At 42.9% G+C, this 19,407-nt stretch overlaps 3 protein-coding genes across 6 annotated transcripts in view; 2 read left to right on the top strand and 1 right to left on the bottom strand.

The window, feature by feature from the left end:
- The window catches only part of BDP1 (B double prime 1, subunit of RNA polymerase III transcription initiation factor IIIB), a 52,584-nt gene extending 51,418 nt beyond the window's left edge, over positions 1-1,166 (bottom strand). For 2 of the 3 annotated variants that reach the window (XM_030968316.1, XM_030968315.1), the window contains exon 1: positions 479-1,166. In XM_030968316.1, coding sequence (XP_030824176.1) covers positions 479-654 — 176 coding nt within the window. In that variant the 5' untranslated portion in view covers positions 655-1,166. The remainder of the gene's footprint in view (positions 1-478) is intronic. The other variant, XM_030968314.1, reaches the window with a different exon arrangement.
- On the top strand, positions 974-5,637 carry LOC115915164 (small EDRK-rich factor 1-like). The gene is made up of 3 exons (XM_030968317.1): positions 974-1,249; positions 4,500-4,608; positions 5,119-5,637. Exons 1-3 carry the CDS (start codon positions 1,243-1,245, stop codon positions 5,189-5,191), a joined length of 189 nt encoding a protein of 62 aa, XP_030824177.1. The 5' UTR covers positions 974-1,242; the 3' UTR covers positions 5,192-5,637.
- Positions 5,638-7,332: 1,695 nt separating this feature from the next.
- LOC115915720 (survival motor neuron protein-like) lies at positions 7,333-12,738 on the top strand. Of its 2 annotated transcripts, XM_030969352.1 has the most exons (8): positions 7,333-7,418; positions 7,499-7,570; positions 7,658-7,783; positions 8,052-8,252; positions 9,859-9,927; positions 10,475-10,588; positions 11,465-11,547; positions 12,159-12,732. In XM_030969352.1, exons 1-7 carry the CDS (start codon positions 7,380-7,382, stop codon positions 11,516-11,518), a joined length of 675 nt encoding a protein of 224 aa, XP_030825212.1. In that variant the 5' UTR covers positions 7,333-7,379; the 3' UTR covers positions 11,519-11,547; positions 12,159-12,732. The 2 variants fall into 2 exon arrangements, with proteins under 2 accessions (XP_030825212.1, XP_030825211.1); XM_030969351.1 differs by having other exon boundaries at positions 11,465-12,738.
- Positions 12,739-19,407: the final 6,669 nt, after the last annotated feature.

Raw genomic sequence — 19,407 nt, 5'->3', positions numbered from 1 at the left:
TTGGGCTGGAAAACATCTCGAGATCATCGAACCCAACACCACCCTGTCAACCAGACCACAGCACTAAATGCCATGTCCAGTCTTTCCTTAAACACCTCCAAGGATGGTGACCACCACCTCCCTGGGCAGCCCACTACAATGTTATTCCAGCACCTGCTGCATAACAGCAGCGAAGAAACGCGGGTTCATCTTAGGCTGCGAACACCCTAAGTCCTTGTCTGACAGCCCTGGACACGCAGTCACCGGGCACCGACCGCACGCGTCTTCCACGAGGTCTGCAGGACGAGCCAGCGCCCTTTCACAGCACTGACAACCAGACGGTGACAGGCCGCGACACCCCGCGCTACGCAGAGCCACCGCTTCCTCTCGGGATCCGCCGGGTCCCTGCCCCGCACAGCTCCGTCCCGCTCCCGGGGATCCGCGGCCGAGTGCCGCCAGCGGCCCGACACAGTCCCAGGGCGAGCTCGGCGGGACTCACCTTTCTGCCCGCCCCGCGTCCGCCGATTCCGCCGCGGTCCCTGCTCCGTCCGCCGCCGGGGTGTCCGAACCTGGGGGTTCCGGCGGCTCCGGGTCCACCCCGCCAGGGTCGGTAGCAGTGGCCCTGCCCGGGCGCCGCACATTGGGTCGCACGGTGAGACGGGCCCGCCGGAACATGGCGGCGGAGCCGGGAGAGGCGCGCGCTGGGCACTCCCGGGAGAAGCGCGAGCTCGGCGGCGTCAGCAGCGCGCGGCGGCGTAGGCCCGCTGATGCCGCGAGCCCGGCCGGCTCACGGCGCGCCGCCCCGGCGGCGCGCTCCGCGACGTCATCAACGTGCGCCGGCCAGGAAAGGAGAGGCAGTAGGCGGAACGTCTACGGGGCAACCAATAACTGCGCCGTAGCCGCCTGTAAGGCCCCGGCGGCTCCTCAGCCGGTTCAGCTGGCTCTCAGCAACTCTCCAGGCTCTCGCTTTGACCCCGAGCCCAGGCTGCTACACCAAATCCTCACCCTCTCCCTCACCCCCGAGCCCAGGCGGACGAAAAGCGGACGCACGGGACGGGAGGCAGCGGCGCGCGTACCGCTGATTGGGCCGAGTCCGCGCGGCGCCGTGACGTCAGCGACCAGCGAGGTGCCATAAGCGGCAACGGCAGCAGGCGGCCCCTCAGACCGTTCCGGCGGTGGGAGTGGCCGCCTGGTTGTTGTGGGCCAGTGGCTAGCGGTAGCGGTGCGAGCCATAGTAGTGCTGCGTGGCCTGATCGTCTCGCCATGACCCGTGAGTACCAGGGGCTGCTTGGGGCCTGTCGGGTAGCGAAGTGGGCAGTGGACTTGGGCCGCTCTCTGGGTCGGTTCCAGGCATGGGCGCGACGCTGAGGGCCGTCCGGCTGGGGGTGATGCCTGGGCCGGGGTCTGGCAGTCGGCCACAGTGTGAGGCCGCTACCGCGTCTGGCTCTTTGCGGACTTGGCGTCCCACCAGCGAAATCTCGCCTGTAGTGAGTGCGTGGCGAGGAGGCTTTTTCCCACGTCCTGCCGCTGTCTGAAGCTGGAGGCGAAAACATCCTTCTCCGCCTTCTGGCGTATCAGTGGCGGCGGGGCCGGGGGGAGTAATTAAGGTGATGATGGGCTGAAACAACAGCCACACTTTACTTCAGTCCCCGGCTGCCGCCCAGACTGAAAATAAAGGCCTTTTATTTCAGTGCTGAGCATTGAATACTATGCTGTTTAAGCTGAGGTTGTTGAGGCTGTTGTTGAAAGGGCAGGAGCACTCTGTAAATCGTCACCGTGTTCAGTGCTGGCGAACAGCAGTGTTCGTACACCCGCTCTAAAATGGCGGAGAACGCTGAACCCGACCCAGGATGCTCCGGCTCCCGACTGCTGGGAGTGCTCCTGTGCCTTCTGCCTGCTATGTCTGGCAGTACAGAAACTCCTTGTGTTTCATTGAGCTCGTGCTTTCACATTCACTCGGAAAAAACCCCACAGTTTTGAGGCTGTGCTTTCACATTCGTCTGGAAAATACAGTTATGAGAGCACACTGCTGCTGACGTGCAGCTGAAGACCTGGAACTTAAACAGTTTGTGCACAGAACATAATAAAGAAGCTCATTTAGGATTTTTGTTGGCATTTTTGTTCTCCTGGAGTTGGAAGAGCAAGGACAGGCTGAAATGAGGTGTATGTCTTGCACAAGCAGGCCAGGATGGGGATGCTTGAGGTGGAATGTATAAAGGTGTATAAGCAGGAGGAGTGTACTGCTCTTTTTGTAGTAGTTCATGCTTGAATTTCAGGAAGCTGAATTGTCTTCTGTTGGGACAATTTCATGGAAGATTTAGGTTGATATTATAGTATGTAGAAAACACCAGTGATTCCCTTGATGGTAGGGACACTTATTCAGCATCCCAGGTGAAGTAATGGGACCAAATAGTCCTTGGCAATGTTTATTTGGAAGCACTGATGGCAGAAGTAAGTTTTTCTTCAGAGAGTTGTTTGGTATTCTATGCTTGCAGGTGTGCATTCTGTACTGCTCAGCTTTTCTATCTTCTCTGCTTTGCTGTGCCATCTGCTTTTCAGGGATACAATTTAGTTCAGTTCCTAAATTTAAAACCTTACCGTGTCTATGGAAAAACTCTGCAGAGCCCGTTCTCAGTGTCTGCTTGGAAAACAAGGAAGAACCGGAGTTTAAGGGTGGAGAGTAACTGCTCATAAGGAAGTACCTGAGGTTTGGGGTGGAGGGTAATTCTGGCTTTAGCAGATCGTTTTTACTTCCTCTGTTTTCTTCATGATAAAAGAAGATACTTCTGGTTTTTGTTGATTTTGTTTTGTTGATTTTGTTTTGTTGATTTTGTTTTGTTGATTTTGTTTTGTTGATTTTGTTTTGTTGATTTTGTTTTGTTGATTTTGTTTTGTTGATTTTGTTTTGTTGATTTTGTTTTGTTGATTTTGTTTTGTTGATTTGTAGAAGAGCTCTTTCATTGCTGCTCAGTCCTTCATATAACGTTCTGGCCTCCTGAGCACCACAAAACTCAGGAACCATTTATGGCCTGGAATGTGTCATCTGCTCATGAGTCATCAAGTTCTAATCAACACTAGTACTGCCAGAGACAGCTGGTTTGCTTCAGTCACTGAACAAACAGCTGCCCTTCTTCTAGATGGACTTTGGGGACAGGATGCTACTGAGGATGATGAGGAGAGTTCTCTTAGCTTTTCCAAAAGGTAGTACTTATGTCCTGTCACAGACAAAAGTTATCTTCCATGACAAGAGCAGTTCTTGGGAAGCAGGAGTCATACAGGGCTGTTTTCACTTGAGCTTCTGGCATCTCTTACCAGGCAGTCCATAGGCTGTTGTGAAGAATGCACAAACCCCTACTTCTGCAGGGTTGATCTTGTCTATTTGTTGACATTGCAGGTACCTTTGTCTGCTCGCAAGTGGGTCATACCAGCAGGTTGTTGTTTATAAGTGACCTAGTCCTAAGATGCTTTTGTAGACCAGAAATTACAGGCACCTCAAGATTGAGATATCTGGCTTTGAGACTGAAACATGGCATAGACAGTCTTAAAACTGTAGAGAGACTGAAAAGAGAGACAACACAAATTATGGAGAGATTGAATTGTCATTTTTGAGTATAAAAGATCGTGTTAGTTCAATAGAACAAATGATTATGCGGAACAGTGTCAGTCCAAAAGAAGTAGAGCAAGAAGTACCAAGCCAGTGAACCAGGTCTGGCAGGTTGGAGCAAAATAGAACTAAGGAAGAGATTACTGAGGAGAGATTGACAGCTAATGCAGAAGAGTTTTCAATCTTTGGCCATTGCCTGGAAGACCCTGAGTGTTTAGATGGATAGTTTTGATGTTGTGTCCTCAGGAACTTTGTGTGATCAAAGAGATTGCATTCCTATCCTGTTGATAGTCGTGAGGAAAGCTGTCTTTTCCCTGAAATGTCCTCTCTACTGACAGTGATGTGGGTTTGTGTCTTTATATATAGAAGTAATGTTACTCTTCTCACTTTTGTTGGTCATAATGCCACCCAGTTGCTAAGGCCCAGGCTTACGTTCTGCACTTTATTTCAAATTAAAAAAACCTTTTGAGGTCATCTCCTCAATAGTATTTGAGTGCAATCAATTTCAGTGCTGTTATTTCAGTCTAAAATTAATTTGTAAGCTATATTGAATGCTGGAATCTGTTTGAGAGTGGATGACTCGTCTTTGGATGAGTTACTGACGTGATTTTGCGCAGCCTATTGGTGTGATGGTTTTCCTTCAGCCTTTTGTGGCAAACTACATTTTGTTTCTGTAAGGAATATTAGAATTTTGGTAATCTCTTGAGCGTGACATATAGAATTGAAAAAGTAATAACTATGAACCTTTAATTTCTCTTATTGTACACTGGGAGAGGATGCTGAGATAGCAGGTATGACCATACCAGCTCTACATGTTGTGCCAAACTGTACTGCCTTTATAACAGACTTTTGCACGGGTACACTGTGTGGGAAAAAACAAGTGGTAGTACTTGTTTAACTGTTTATTATCTTGCAGGTGGGAACCAGCGTGAACTTGCTCGCCAAAAGAACCTGAAGAAAACTCAGGAGATCCACAAAGGCAAAAGGAAAGAAGATCGCTTGTCTGCTTCTCAGAGGAAACAGAGGTAAGATCTAGTAAAGTTGAGTAAATGTTTAGGCTGAAAAAGTAGATGGGTCAGAAAGAATCCAGTGTCTTAGCTAACATAGCATTTAAATACTATGTTTTTATTCATTGGATAATCACTTGTCAGAGCATAAACTGATGATGAAATTTTGCTGTATCTGCTGTTAAACAGGTATATTTTTATTACATCCTGTAAAGCTTTTTAATTTTTTGACCAGATTTTTGCCTGCTGCAAACAGGAAAAGATTGTGTAATACTTTAAGATGTTTGATCCATTTTGTTCTTTACTTCTAAAACCAAAATAATTATATGAGGTCTACTAATAGAGTAAATTGTCTGCCTCATGGAGTAACGCCTGCACTGAAAAAACAGGGTAATAAAAATACTCTGCTTGTGGCTCACTGACAAATTATTTTTTCCTTTTTCAGGTGGGAGTTACTAAAGAGGGAGGGAACTCTGCTTAGAAAAATTGTGAGCCAGTATCTGATATCCAGCTGTTTTTTCTTCACAGGGACACTGAAATCATGCAGCAAAAGCAAAAAGCAGCTAATGAAAGGAAGTCTCTGCAGGCAGGAGCAAAATGAGCTGCCGCTATGGAGAAGATAGAGTGCACTGATGAAGCAGAAGGACCTAGAAGATCATTCATAAGTGTCCAGCCATTAAATGATTAAACATTTATTGTGCAGAGTTGTTCAACTATCATTAGTTATTTTCTGGTTACTATAGGCCTAGTTGTCTACAGTGCTCTTTCAAAACTGACTACACTCTTCTACATGTCTGTGAATAAAAGTACCAAGCAATAGCTTTATTCTAGCTTTTGCTGCATTTGGTAGTTTTACTTAATGGTTCCAGTAACAGAATTTCTGAATCTACAGTTAGACCAGATTTGTTTGCCTGAATTCTTGAAAGTACAGCTTCATTCAGAATGGAACACACTTGTAAAATGTGCTTAACCTTGCAGAGGTCTGAACTGTAAATCTCAAAATATTTTTACAATAAAATGTTGCATGAAATACTGTCTAGTCTGAAATGGTTATGCTTCATAATCAGTTGATTTCCAAGAAGTTACCAAGAATATAAGGAACGGATAATCTTGTGGAAAAATGCAGTATAAGAACGTAAGTGTAATACAAAGTATAAGCAAAGTTTATAAGAAATGCATATTATAAGCACTGTTACATACAGTTTAAGTCTGCCCTATAGGAAAAAATGCCTCTTGACTTGCAGACTTTGTTGGTGTACAAAAGGGACTCAATTGAGTCCTGATACTAACTTAAATAAGCTGCAGGCTTGATGTTAGTGAGTTCCAATGGAAGCAGATCTTGAAACTGTCACACCACTAAAATTACTTGAAATTTACTGCTTCAACCTGCCTCATGAATAAAAGTTAGTGTGGAAAAACTCAGCCCTTGCTTCACAGGGATGCTTGAGTATATTGCGTCCTGACTAGGTGAAAATTGTTGGGGAAAGTTTCTTGTCTGACCATCCAGGAAGCCACTCTGGCAGTCAGTCACATTTGCACCACCTGAGCTGGAAACGAAGCCACTTCACAGCTACACCCCTCACACTCATATTCAGACCAGGATTCCTTATCAGCACAACCCCATGTTTCCTGTAGCAGTCTCAGACATCCTCATGATCAATATAATTTAATCTTGATGCAATAACTAATAAAGTCACAGCTCCACCTCGTGCCTCTGTGAGGGACCCTAAGCAAAGGAACGCCTGGGCTTTTACACCCTCACAGTCTAGGGCTGGGTGTGGCTCCTGCTGTGTCTCAGTTCCTCGGCTGGTGCCACAAGTCCCTGTGCCTTTTGTTGTGCAATGGGCTGGCCTCTAGCCTTGCTCTCACTGCAGCTGCACCCGGAGCTGCCTGCACTGAATGTGTTCCTCAGCAACTGATCCAGTCTCTAGAGAAATATGTTGAAGCCTTTGCTTTTTAAACTGTGTTCCATCTAACTGCGTTCATTCATTGGTAACAGGCCCCTGGCAGAGCTTGAGGAGAGCTGAAAGAGAGATGTAGCTGGTGCTGGCAATGTAACACCTGCAGTAGTTGAGAAGTTAGGCAAATTCACAGAATCACAGAATTGTTAGGAGCAGAAGATTCTCCAGTCCAAGCCCCCTGCCAAGGCAGGGTCACCTGGAGCACATGCCACAGCAATGTGCCCAGGTGAGGTTTGAACGTCTCCAGAGAGGGAGACTCCTTGACTTCCTGGGCAGCCTGTTCCAGTGCTCCACTACCCTCAATGTAAAGAAATACTCTGTCTATTGAGGTGGAACTTGTTGTGTCTCAGTTTATGGCCTTTACTGCTTGTCCTGTCGCTGAGCACCACCAAAAAGAGTCTGGTACCATCCTCTGGGCACCTGCCTTCGAGATATTTGTGTGTTTTTATGAGATCCTCTCTCAGTCTTCTCTTCTCTGGACTGAACAGGCTCGACTCCTGCAGTCTCTGACCTTAAGAGAGACGCCCCAGATCCCAAATCATCTTTGTGACCTCTTGCTGGACCCTTTTCCGTAGCTCCTTGTCTTTCCTGTACTGAGGAGCCCAGCACTGAGCGCTGCACCAATTCCTTCGCTCGCCCGTCGTTGGCTTGCTCCCGGCTCCCGCTGTGCAGCCCGCCGGGGCGGGTTTCGCGGCAGAGCAGGCCCAGGGAAGCACGCCGAGGGCGGGCGGCGGCGGCGGATCCCGGCGGGCCCGGGCTCGGCCGCGCCCCTTCCGGCCGCGGGGTGGGCACGGCGCTCGGCGCGTGCGCGGCGGCGGGGGCGCGGCCATGGCGGACGCGGTGGTGTTCCGACGCGGCACCGGGCAGGTGGGAGCGGTGGGGCGGGCTGGGAGCGGGGCCGGGAGCGCGGCCTTGCTATGGCGCTAAACCGTGTGTGGCCTTCCCAGAGCGACGACTCGGATATCTGGGACGACACGGCCCTCATCAAGGCGTATGACAAGGCGGTGGCCTCCTTCAAGGTAAGGGGTCGGCGCGGCCGGGGCTGGATGCTGGGGCTGAGGCCGCTGGATTGGCATTTATTGGTTTTCTCCTTTCTCTTCCTTAAGAATGCCTTAAAAAATGGAGAGTGCTCGGAGACTTCAGACAAGGAGGAGGAGAGCCTGGTGATAAAGAGAAAAAACCATAAAAAGATCAGCAATATAAACGAGAGCAATACAGCGCCTTTGAAACAGGTCGTCTCATTTGTAAATGCCAGTGGTGCTTGTCCTGAATGTTGTACTTCCGTACGCAGAAGTGCCTGCTTCATCACCTTGAGAGTAACATTTTGGGATGGTGGTGGGGGTGATGACGTTATAAACTTTAGGTTACATAGAGGAATTTCAGTAAATGCAAAGGAAACACTAGGTGGGATCCATCTCTCTGGACAGAAAGTAGCTTACGAAAAGGTACGTTCTGCCCAGCCATGTAGATATTTACATGCTTCTCTTGCTTCTTTTGCAGTGGAAAGTTGGTGACAGCTGCAGTGCTGTTTGGTCCGAGGATGGCAATTTGTATCTAGCAACTATTGCCTCCATCAACCAGAAGAGAGGCACATGTGTTGTCACCTACACAGGATATGGAAATCAGGAGGAGCAGAACTTGTCTGATTTGCTTCCTCCAACCAGCGATGAAACAGTAAATAGGATGGGGCATTCTGGGGAGGTGAGGGACTTTTTCATTCTTCTATAAGGAGTTGGGAAGGAGGAGAATCAACTTCTTTTAATATGTCTGGTGGTGCTGCTGGTGTTCAGAGTGAGAAGTGATGCACAGTTCTGTTGTAAACAGACACAAGCTGATGGAGGGAATGAAAGCATCCCTTTACTTCTTGAACTCAGCATGGAAGAAAGGGAGTGGACAAGAAATTCACATGGGAAAGACAACATAGCTAAAATGATGAGCAGATAAAATTCTTCCTGTGTAGGACTGGGAGAGCTGGAGAGAGGGAGGGATGTGAATGAGACTCCAAGCTTTTTTGCACTAAAATTGCTTTTGTAAACTCCTTTTATGAGTTTTATAAAATTGCTTTTATGAGATGTTTAGTGCATCTCATAAAAATGTCTTTGCCTTCTAGAATGAAAATGAGACTCCATATTCAACAGATAAAAGTGAAAAATCTTCCCAGTCACCTCGAAACAAAAACAACTGCACAAAAGCAAGATTTTCTCCTCAAAACTTGAGATTTCCCACACCCCCACCGCCAGCTCCAGGCCTAGGAAGGGCAAGCTCAACCTTAATTGAAATAATTTATGTACCATTGCTAAGTGTGGTATTACTGTGAATTCTGAGACTATATGATATTTATTGTTGTCCAGAATTCAATTAGCAGCATTTTGAGAGTAGATGTACAGATACGCATGTCAGTATCTCTTGGTCTGCCATTTTGTAACTATCTGGCCACAATATAGTCCTTCTGCAGTGCTGCTATAACAAGAACCTTCTGGTCCTTAGCTAACATTTGCTTTCCAATTGCCTTTTAACTTAGAAGAGGGATATTGTTCCCTGGATTCTGGTGGTGTGATTAGTGGCAGTGCTGTTGATGTTTTAAGATTTTGCATTTTTTAGCCAATTGGTATGCTTCACTTCACAGGACATTTAAGGCATTAAAGGTGATGCCCACATGTCACAGAGCCTCTCAGCTGTAGCTGCTCTCTTGAATTAGGAGTGATGGAATATTGATACACCCCTCAGTTTTCCTATTGTGTATGAGTCTAAATAATAGTGCAGTTATTTTCTGAAACATGGCATTATGTTTTCTAAATGTTACTGTTTGTGCAAGATTTTTTTATAAGGTTTTATTTTATCTTTTTTCTGCTGTGTCAGTAGATTTGTGTCTAGATCTTTATTTAAGGACATTCACTGGCACAATGGAAGTTAGTCAATTTTTGCCCCCTCTGCAAAGGAGCAATTATGTGTTTTCCTGTGTGAATATTTGATCTGTTTCTTCCTGTTGAGAGTGTGACCATTGACTTCCACTTAGGAAAGCCTTTTGAAAATACTTTTAAAAATGCTTCTAAACAGAGCCCTGCTTCAGCCATGTTTACCTTTGTGACATGAGTAATCTTAAGTTGCACTTCTCAAGTTACAGAATGTGCCTCAGAAATAGCTATTTTCACTATTATGTACATGTCTGTATTTTCATTAAATTGCTGCAATGTGTTATCTGTTGTTCAAGGTACGTGAATTGTTTCACATATTTCTCTTAAGTAAAATGCTAATAGCCCAAATTCCCTTTTAATTTATACGCTTCCACTTTTTTTTTCCCGTGTAGTCTGGATCAAAATTCAAGGCACCTCCATCATTATCTTGCTGGCCCCCACTGTTCCCAGCAGGACCACCAGTAAGTGACAGAAGGATGGGGAAGAGGAGTATTGGTGATCTCAGGTTTTCTTACTGAATGTGCTCACTGCCTTTGGTTTTAGAACATATTTGTTCTGTTTGCCTGTATTTTTTGTATATTTGTTAACACATTTAGTTCCAAATATTATGATAATCTAACATAGGAGGTCTGATTTGCACTCATGTCTGTGACAGTGAAACTGTTGGTCAGAATACCAAGGGGTAAATTATTTGAAGAAACTACACTTTAAATTAACAGCAATTCACTGAAGCAGCTGGTATTTTCCCCTAGTAACACTTTTTGTTTACAGTACTCCTGTGGAGCTACAGGAGTACTGTAAACAAAGTCTTGTTTTAAACAAGTCAGGAGTCTTGTTTTTCCTAGGCTTTGAAAATTACATGTGTTCAGGCAACATAATCTCTGACTCTTACTCATATTGAGGATATGTTCCTATTTTTCAGTTTTATGTTTTAATCTTATAGAATTAGGTGGTCTCTAATCTGGGAAACACCCTCTTGAAACAGACATTTCCTTTGTGATTCCTTAGTTGATTCCTCCTCCTCCACCACCCATGAGGCCAGACTCTGCTGAGGACGACGAAGCATTGGGGAGCATGTTGATAGCCTGGTACATGAGTGGTTACCACACTGGATATTACCTGGTATGTGCTGCTGTGGTTTGAAGTGTCTTGGTAATTTTGCACTGCTATTGGTGCTCCTGTTTGCAGCAAGAAGCCATACAGGGAGGGCTGCTTTTTAGGTCTCTTATTCTGATTTACAGTCGCTACATTTAAGGGTGTTTTGTATTGTGTAAGTACTGAGTTGAGTAGAATTCATGTGAGCCAGCATACACATACATATATATATATATATATATAGTTGATGTTTTAGTACTTTGTTCGACTGGAGGGGTCCTGTCAGGTACTTTTATAGGCAGTGTTTTACAGCCATTGTAAAGAAACCAATTCTGTCTTTGTAGACAGATGGAGTAAATACGATTATTTTTCAGTAGTCTTCTATGTATTTTCTTTCAGTATAAGTGGTAGTATCACACTTTCGATCAATTTGTCACTTTTGCAGACTGTTCATCAGTAATTGTTTCATGTCATTGTGAAGGTCCAGTAGAAACTGTCAACATAGTTGTGAAAATCTGCGACTTGTATAATTGATTCCTATTTTCATCTATGCACTTATGTAGAAAGAAAATTGTGTGATGAACTATTATTTGTACTGAGGAAGTTGGAAAAGGAAGATTTTGTGCTTCAGATTACATATAACCGTGGATTGCTTTAATTTACTTTCAGTTGAACAAGTATATGTTTGAAATTATTTTGTATAGCCTCTGATTGTAAAGAGGACATCTAGTTGGGCTTTCAAAACTGTTTCTAAACTGCCCATTTTGATTTCCAAAGGAAGTTTAAAACTGTTTGTGATTTGTTCAGGACTGAAAAAGTTTGTCCAGAAATGTTTTTGTTCTGCTACTAAAGCTTTTATTTGCACGTTGGCCAAACAAGATTTTACTAAATTGTATCCTATAGGGTTTAAAACAAAGCCGAATGGAAGCAGCGGAGAGACAAACACATACAAAGTAACCACATACCCACCATTGTTCTGAAGGATTGTAAGTATTGCAGCTTTGTGGGAAACGAAGATACAGTCAAGTTTTGAACTCCCTTCAGAAACCTCTTGGCTTTGGGACTTCCGTCCAGTCTTACGGCTCTCTGAAGAGACTACTTTTGCCAGTGGTAATCCCTTCTTTGCAGCTGTGGAATTGTATTTTTGTAGCTAGAATGAAGGAAAGTATTCATTGCTCTGATAAGAGTTTTAATTAGAGCATCACGATTAACAGTGCAGCTTATTAATGGTTCATAGTGAGCTGTTCTTGGAACAAAAGGTTGTAAGTGAAATGCAGTTTTTTCATTTGTGTTTCCTTACACAGATGGGAAGGTTGTAGCTAAACTTTGTTTTCAGAACAAATTCAGTTTGGTAATGTTGAGCAGTTCTGTTCTCAGTACTTCAGTACCTATGCTTTTATTTGAAATGCTTTGTCCAGAATTCTCCAGTGTATTGTTCACTTCCTTATAAAACAAAACTATATTCTCCTGGGGAATTGTTTTCTGATTTTCTCTGACAACATGTAATTCCTGTGTAATTTAGTAGTTCTTATGTGTGTTTAAAAACAAAAAAGCTCCTTTATGCTCCTTTATACTAATTTTTGCTTCTTTTTTAAAGACAGATACAAATCTTTTCCACTGAGAGGTGTGTATCACTTATGCATTGGTGGTTGATGGTGAAGAACTGAATTTTGTCAAGACAATTAGTCATAACATTTTTGTAACACTGAGCTGTCCCTGTTAACAAATAAATAACTTCAGACTAGTAATTAAATGTGCATTGAAATGAGCTCTTTCTTAAAGACCTCTAGTCAAATGTATTTCAAAGTACTGCAGCAACAAAATACTTTTTACTTCCCTGAGGCAATTTCAAGTCTTCTTACTACATGACAGATTTAACTCTTTTGACCCCATATGATAGATTTCATATATCTCTCAACATGTTTTGCATTCCTCAGACTTTCTGTCAGAATGGCAGCAACCAGAACAATTCATTATGGAATCCTCTTAGGAGAGAACTATGGCAGCAATGTGTGCTACAGTGGCCACTGGTGGCACTGGCATGGAAAACAATGTACTGTCATAGTAGGAGGGATCTTACAGGTCTGATTAGAATCATGAAATATGACAGATTTTTTTCAGGAAGGCTATTGTCTTGTTTCAAATGTGTGAATAAAGTTCTACTTCTTAAACTTTGAGTTTAGGGATGTATTTTGTTTTGGGGTGGTTTTGTTTTGAGCTTCCATAGGTATCTCTTAGTGCGATGAATGGCTGAAATACAGCAGAAAGCCTTGATGTGTTGCCTTTTTCTGAGTACCATTACTGAAAGCAAAATAGGGAGAGCCTGTGGAGAGGTAAGTATGGACGTAGGTTTCAGCCCTTACAATGCAGGGCTCAATTTTACTCCTAGTAGAGACTGTAGCCATGAAACCAGGCAGTAATTTAGTTCATGCCAGTGGTTTGCTTTTCAATGAAATACAGCTGTGAACTTTACTGCATTCACTTCCTTTTACTACTATGATCTTTCCATATGTGTCAAAAATACAGTTTTCCCACAAGTAATTGAGCAAAAACAGACTTACTCATATTTTACCTAAGCTACTTTGAAAGCTTTTTTTCTTTTTTAATTGTCTAGGTGATGTAAATTAAGACTGATTGCAGTGAGGCAAAGGTTCTAAATCATCTTTTCAGATTGCTGAAGAGGCAGAACTGCCCTCTGCTTCAATCAATTATCTTAGTGTCTGGCATTGTTAGAAAAAGTGGCCTTCATCAGTTTTAAACACTAGTAAAATTTAGCATACAGCAATTTTACTGCAGTTCTGACTTCAGTAAAGGGGCTTATGTTTTAAACAAATTATTCATGTAACTGATTTAACTGCAAGCAAAACAATATATAGACTATTAGAAGTGTGTACAAGAAAGAGGCAAATGGTTCGTACATGAGTGCTCACCACACTGAGAACTCCCAACAACAGCTGGCCACTCCCAGGATATGTGACCTGGAAAGGCTCCTTCTCCCATCCCCATCAAAGATGTGAGGTGGTATAGAATAATCTGGGAGTCCTAGTCATGTGTTCTCCTGGCTTATGGAAAAATTAACCCTATCCTGGCTGGAACAAGGACAATGCTTATTTGCAATGGAGATGTATAGTTAATAACACAAGAAGACAGGGAAAAACCCAAACCCTAACACTCTGAAACTTTTCTAGGCTTGAAAAACTGGTTAAAGGGGCAAAATCCATTGCCAAGGTAATTTTAAACTCCTACACTAGGGATCCTTCATCATGATGCTAGACATTTTAAGGGCCTATGTATCAAGGAGCCAACCCACCATTGCTATTGTCACAGGACCAGACAATCAAGGAACAGTGATGAATAGCCACCATTACTGCTGCTCTGGCTGTGCTCCGATGTGTGATCATGTGGGTAATGGCCACTTCTTTTAAAGCAGATTGCCTTACAAAGTATTCTAAAGAAATTTCTGTAACAATGTGATTTGCTAACAGTTTTCCTAGCTTCTGGAAACCTCCATAGTTTGCTACTTTCACTGCAAAATCAAACAGGCATCAATGAGAATTTAAAGATGTTCTAAAGCTATATGAAACATGAACAATTAAACAGTGAAGCTGAGATATGATGCATTAAAAATAAATTTGTTGCTGCTAGGTTGAAAAAAATAGTAGAACTTTGAACTCTGCATTGTGATACTGAGCATTGTGATACTCAGACTGAGACTATCTGATCAAGGATACTCTAGCAGGCCTATCAGTGCCTAGTAGAATGAGATACCGGTGTGTTTACAAGTGTTCAAATACCACTCTTACAGAACAAAGCAAATAAAACACCCCTTTGTGCAGCCACTGGAGGTCAGACATCAGATAACTCTGCAGAGATCAAGATACCCAGCATAACAATCTCTCACAGGCCTGAGTACCATCACATGAGCTTTCCAGCCTTCCCTTATGGTCACTCTACTTACAAGAGGTGACTCCTGTAATCAAGTCACTATATATGCTGAAATATATGTCAAAAATAAAGGAAGATAATATGACAGACTTGGCATTTGTTTACAGAAAAAAAACCCCAAACATTTTCCTGGTCTATGCATAACCTGGCAGTTTTAAGAGCATACTAGAAAAGAATTACATTCGAAAAACATTTTGAAAATAGCTAGGGCATATAAGCTAATATAACTAGCAACAAAGTTATGAAGCTCTATTTTAAGTCAGCCTATTTTTCCACTGCTTATTTTTCTTGTAATATCCATTGCTTTGTAGAAGGGCAACTAAGAAGGCATTTTAGTAGAGGTCTCAACAAAGTCTAGTACGTAAGCAGGCTGAATACACTTTGAGAAGCAAGACATATTTTGGGCTGTGTATAGAACAAACAGGAGGAAGAATACCTATTAAAAATGATGATTTGCAATTGTTGTAAAGTGTACAAATAGAAGATCAATTTATCCTGAAGCAGTGTCCTCTCTACTCAGACTCATTTCTTCATTAGAAATTCTTTCCTTTAAACTCACCTACTTTTAACAGGCTGTCATCCTGCAGCCACAGGATAAACGAGAAGCATCTGAGGTGCAGCAGATGTAGACGCTTCTAAACTATCGGTTTGGATGCAGACTTTATTCTTTTACCCTGCAGGAAGGATGAGCTCCTTCAGATTAAGAAAAACAACAAAATTTTATGCTGCAGAGAGAAGATGACCTTTCCTGTTAAAGAATAAACAACTATCTATTTCCTGAATATTGTGCCAAGGAGTAACAGCAGCAGATGCAAGTAAAAAAATCCATTAAAATTTAGATTTTGGGCAATAGGTTACTATCTGCTTTCCTTTCTCAGGTCTGGCCCTGCTGTTGTTGTTCATCCTGTAACTCAATATCTTATAAAGGTCATCAACACAAAAGGCAAACTACATCTCCAGAGAGGATGTAAGAGGTCTCATGAGGACTTCAGAGATACAAAGAATTTTCTGTTGACAAACTCAAGGCACCCACAGGAAGGGAGGGGAGGGGGGACAGGACAGAAACAAAGGCTAATCCTCCCTTCTCAAAATGCAATCCATTTCATCCTTCCCCTATAAACCTGTTTTTTGCAGGTGGACTGTGTTTGGCCTTCTGAGGTGCTGAACACCTCTGATTCTAGATGAGGACAGGCATTCATCTCATTCAGCTCATCCCTCTCAGAAGGACCTGAACACAGGCCCTTCCTCACATCTGCTTTGTGAGACCTGATTCAATGTTACTCTCCTAGTAACACCAGACAAATAATTAAGTGTCCAGATAAATGTTTTCTCCTTTCTAAAAACATACCCTCCTTGCCACTCTTTGCTCTGGCTTTCACCTCAGACAGGGCTAGGGCAATTTCATTTCAATTTCCTTGTCACAGCTTTTGCAAAAGCCATTCTCATTTTTCAGCTGCATTACTCTCCTAATGGAAAGCCAAGACAAGATTTTAGCTAGGCACCAAGACTATACTGAACCTCTGCCCCGCCTGCACTGGAAAGTGGATCTTTTACTTGTCCTATGTTTATGTAGCTAACCAGCTCAGTTCAAGCTCACGTAAAATACCTGGCATTAGTAGGAGCAGTGGCTTCCACATTGGCTTCTGCAAGCCAAGTTTTTTTAAAAAGGCTGGTCAGACTCCTCCATCCTCAAAGATGGTCAAGGTGAGATTGCCTTTGCAATCAAAGATACTGGATTAGTTAGGAAAGCATTGGCCTGCTATCACATTCTCAAAAGCAGAACTGGATTGCCAGCATCTTGGGCTTACTGGAAAACAACAAAATCTGGGGCTGAGGGTGGATCCAGCCACACCTGAACTTCTTTCTCAGAAGGAGTTAAGAAGGTAAGCAGGTCCTTTCTACACTTCATATCTCAATGGGAGGGTCTCCCTGATAAACTTATTCTGAAGTTCCCATTCTGCCCATGGCAGAAAACGTAATTCAACAAACTGAATCTTTTCTGACAAAGAAAACAAAAGGCTCAAAATCTCTGGCAAATGAAGTGGGTAAAATAAAATCAGACAGGCTGGGTAAAAAAATAAATAAGAATAGCTAAACTGATTTAAACCTTCTTCCAGACAGCAGGAACAAAAAGTCCATGAAGAGAGCTTACAGAGCCATCTGCTAACCAGGCTGTAAAGGAACCTTTCCAAAGGGACAACACAATTGCAGCGGATTTGAAGTGACACTCTCTGGAATAATTTTATTAATGTCTACTGCAGATGAATTCAGGGAGATTCCCACTGTCTACATCAGAAAAGGGGAGAGCATATAGCAGAAGGTAGATCCAAAATCAAAGCAATTATCGCTCAGTGGGGAAAATATATTGCCAATTTTTCAAGAGCAGTCTGCACCTCTGGGGTAGAGGAAGAGACATTGTATCTGTAAGGCTGGCATCTGTTACAGACTAATAAGCAGAAAAAATATATCACTGTAAAAACCCACAACTGATCTACATCTTAAACAGTGCATTGGAAAGAAGTCCCCTCAACTCAAAAAAATACTGCATTAGAACAAGAAAAGATGCAGGGAACACAGCAAGAATGATAAAGTAGAACAGTGTTTGCCTGAGGATCAAGTGAGTTGCCTGTATTCTTCTTCATGAGGATGAGAGCATTTATGGAGGATACAGCGCATTGCCAAATGATGCATGAAAATAAAATGTGTACTCATTCAAATGCTGTAAGTAGACTTGTGCTATTCTATAAATCAACAATCCTCCCTGCTTTGCTTTTAATTACCTGTAAAGAAAGGCTCAGCTCTGGCAAGTAAATCAGGGTTTGCTCCTCTGGCATACAACAGCCATCTCTTAAAGGACTGCATCCTGCACACTGTACCTGTAATTGTCTCTGCTGGGTTCTTCAACTTCTGAACACGGACATCATACTTTGAAATATTATCCACACTTTTGCCCAGGACAAATTCACAAGGGGGACAGACTTTCTTGTGCTGTTCACATGGAGTACATCTAACCATCATGGTAAATAAAACTAACCCACAGCAAAAACACTGAACATTAGACTGAACAGGGGTATATGAAAAAAGCAGCAGTTGCCATTTCTGTCAACGACCATGATGAATGAGATGTATAGGACAAAAAGGACTTTATCATACTCATTTCTTATGGTAGAGTTTTAACTCTTCTGCAGTTGTTCAAGGACTTCCTGGAAATCTGTCTCCATGTATTTGCCTAACTTGAGAAAACCAAAGACTACATGTGGGAATCAGTGTGAAGCAGAAAGATTCAGCTCATGTATTTAATTGTTATTTGTCTCTGCTACAAGACCTTTTTTGACATTTTTTGAAAAAGCAAGACTACTGAATTATATTATGTACATATTTTAGAAAACATTAATCATCACCTCTCTTTCCTTAATAACATGATTTCTACAGGTTATAAAAAGTTGATTTAGCTTACTAAGAAGAGATAAGGTAACTGCAGAGATGGTATCAACAGGTGCATTATTAAATCTGATTAGCCAAATTGAAATTGCTGTGAACTCAAATTGACTGGCGCCTTTACAATGACAATAGCAACTCTTAAGAAGGTGTTACAACCAAAATGGAGGGAAAGAAGAGACATGAGATTTGAGCAAGATGACACAGGCAATTAGCAGCCCCAAAGAACTTCCGCCTGTAGCTTAAAAACCTAGAGTGGCCTCAGTGAATCAATACACCTCTCAATCTTAATTCTTCCATCTCAAATCCATTACTGACTGTTGATAGCACATTTTGAATTTCTGCTTAGATTAAGAAAAAAAACAGGTGGCAAACATACAATTCTGTCATGTTATTATTAGTATTGTGGTAAGACAATGATAGAAAATACTTTGCTCTGCGATGGCTCAGAATGTAGCAGACATCTGCAGTTCAGCTATATGTATTCAAATTCTGCTCCCTATAAGTCTAAAGAGCTATGTTTTCTCAAGTTTTTGAGGGATCATAAAGATTTATGACATTTGCCAAATAAACTCATCCTTAAGAAAGTGATTCTAAATCCAGGATCACAAATATCTTTTTTTTTTTTTACTGGCTATAAAAGTCACATTCCTCTCTCATCCAAATCCCAAACAAAAAAGTGCTAAGATCGTAATAAAAGACTCCTAGTCCTACTGTATTTTGAAAAATTACTGCGGTGGGTTGCCCCTGGCTGGACAAGAGGCGCCCACCAAAGCTGCTCTACCCTACCCTCCTTAGCTGCACAGAGGAGAGGAAACACAATGACAGGCTTGTGGGTCAAGATAAGGACAGGCAAATAATTATTCACCAGTTACTGTTGCGCAAAACAGACTTAAACAGGGGAAATTAATTTGCTACCAAATTAAAGTAGGTTAATGAGAAATAAACCCAAATCTTGAAACACCTTCCTCCCACCTTTGTCTTCTTTATGGACTTCACTTAAAATTTTCTCTACCTCCATCCCCCCAGCAGTGCGGAGAAATGAGGGCTGTGATCAAATTTACTCTATCTATCTATCTATCAAATCTACAAAAACTCTACCACTCCTTCTCCATTGGGGAGGACTCCTCACAGTTTTCCCCGACTCTAGGATGGTCCCTTCCATGGGAGACAGTCCTCCATGAACTTCTACAATATAGGACTCCACATTGTGGGACTCTGCTTCTCAAGGACTGCAGTTCTCAAAGGACTGCTCCAGTGTGGGTCCAGTCTACTCCACAGGGTGCAGTCAGTCCTTCAGGATAAGACTGCTCCAGCATGAGTCCCCAACAGGGTCACAAGTTCTGCCAGCAAACCTGCTCAGGATGGACTCTTCTCTACATGGGGCACAGAATCTACTTCAGTGTGGACCTTCCAGGGTCATAGCCTTCTTCAAGGCATTCACCTGCTCCAGTAGGGGTCCT

This window comes from Camarhynchus parvulus, chromosome Z (genome assembly GCF_901933205.1).
Source record: "Camarhynchus parvulus chromosome Z, STF_HiC, whole genome shotgun sequence".
Taxonomy (NCBI): domain Eukaryota; kingdom Metazoa; phylum Chordata; class Aves; order Passeriformes; family Thraupidae; genus Camarhynchus; species Camarhynchus parvulus.
This window is presented reverse-complemented; position numbering and strand designations above follow the sequence as displayed.

What these genes read in the sequence shown, in the direction of transcription:
- LOC115915164 (XM_030968317.1), top strand. An exon ending in GCTTCTCAGAGGAAACAGAG is followed by an intron (nt 4,609 to 5,118) that starts GTAAGATCTAGT and finishes TTTTCTTCACAG; the next exon opens with GGACACTGAAATCATGCAGC.
- LOC115915720 (XM_030969351.1), top strand. Translation starts at nt 7,380, where the DNA reads ATGGCGGACGCGGTGGTGTTCCGACGCGGCACCGGGCAG. An exon ending in TGTTCCCAGCAGGACCACCA is followed by an intron (nt 9,928 to 10,474) that starts GTAAGTGACAGA and finishes GTGATTCCTTAG; the next exon opens with TTGATTCCTCCTCCTCCACC. An exon ending in ACCACACTGGATATTACCTG is followed by an intron (nt 10,589 to 11,464) that starts GTATGTGCTGCT and finishes TGTATCCTATAG; the next exon opens with GGTTTAAAACAAAGCCGAAT.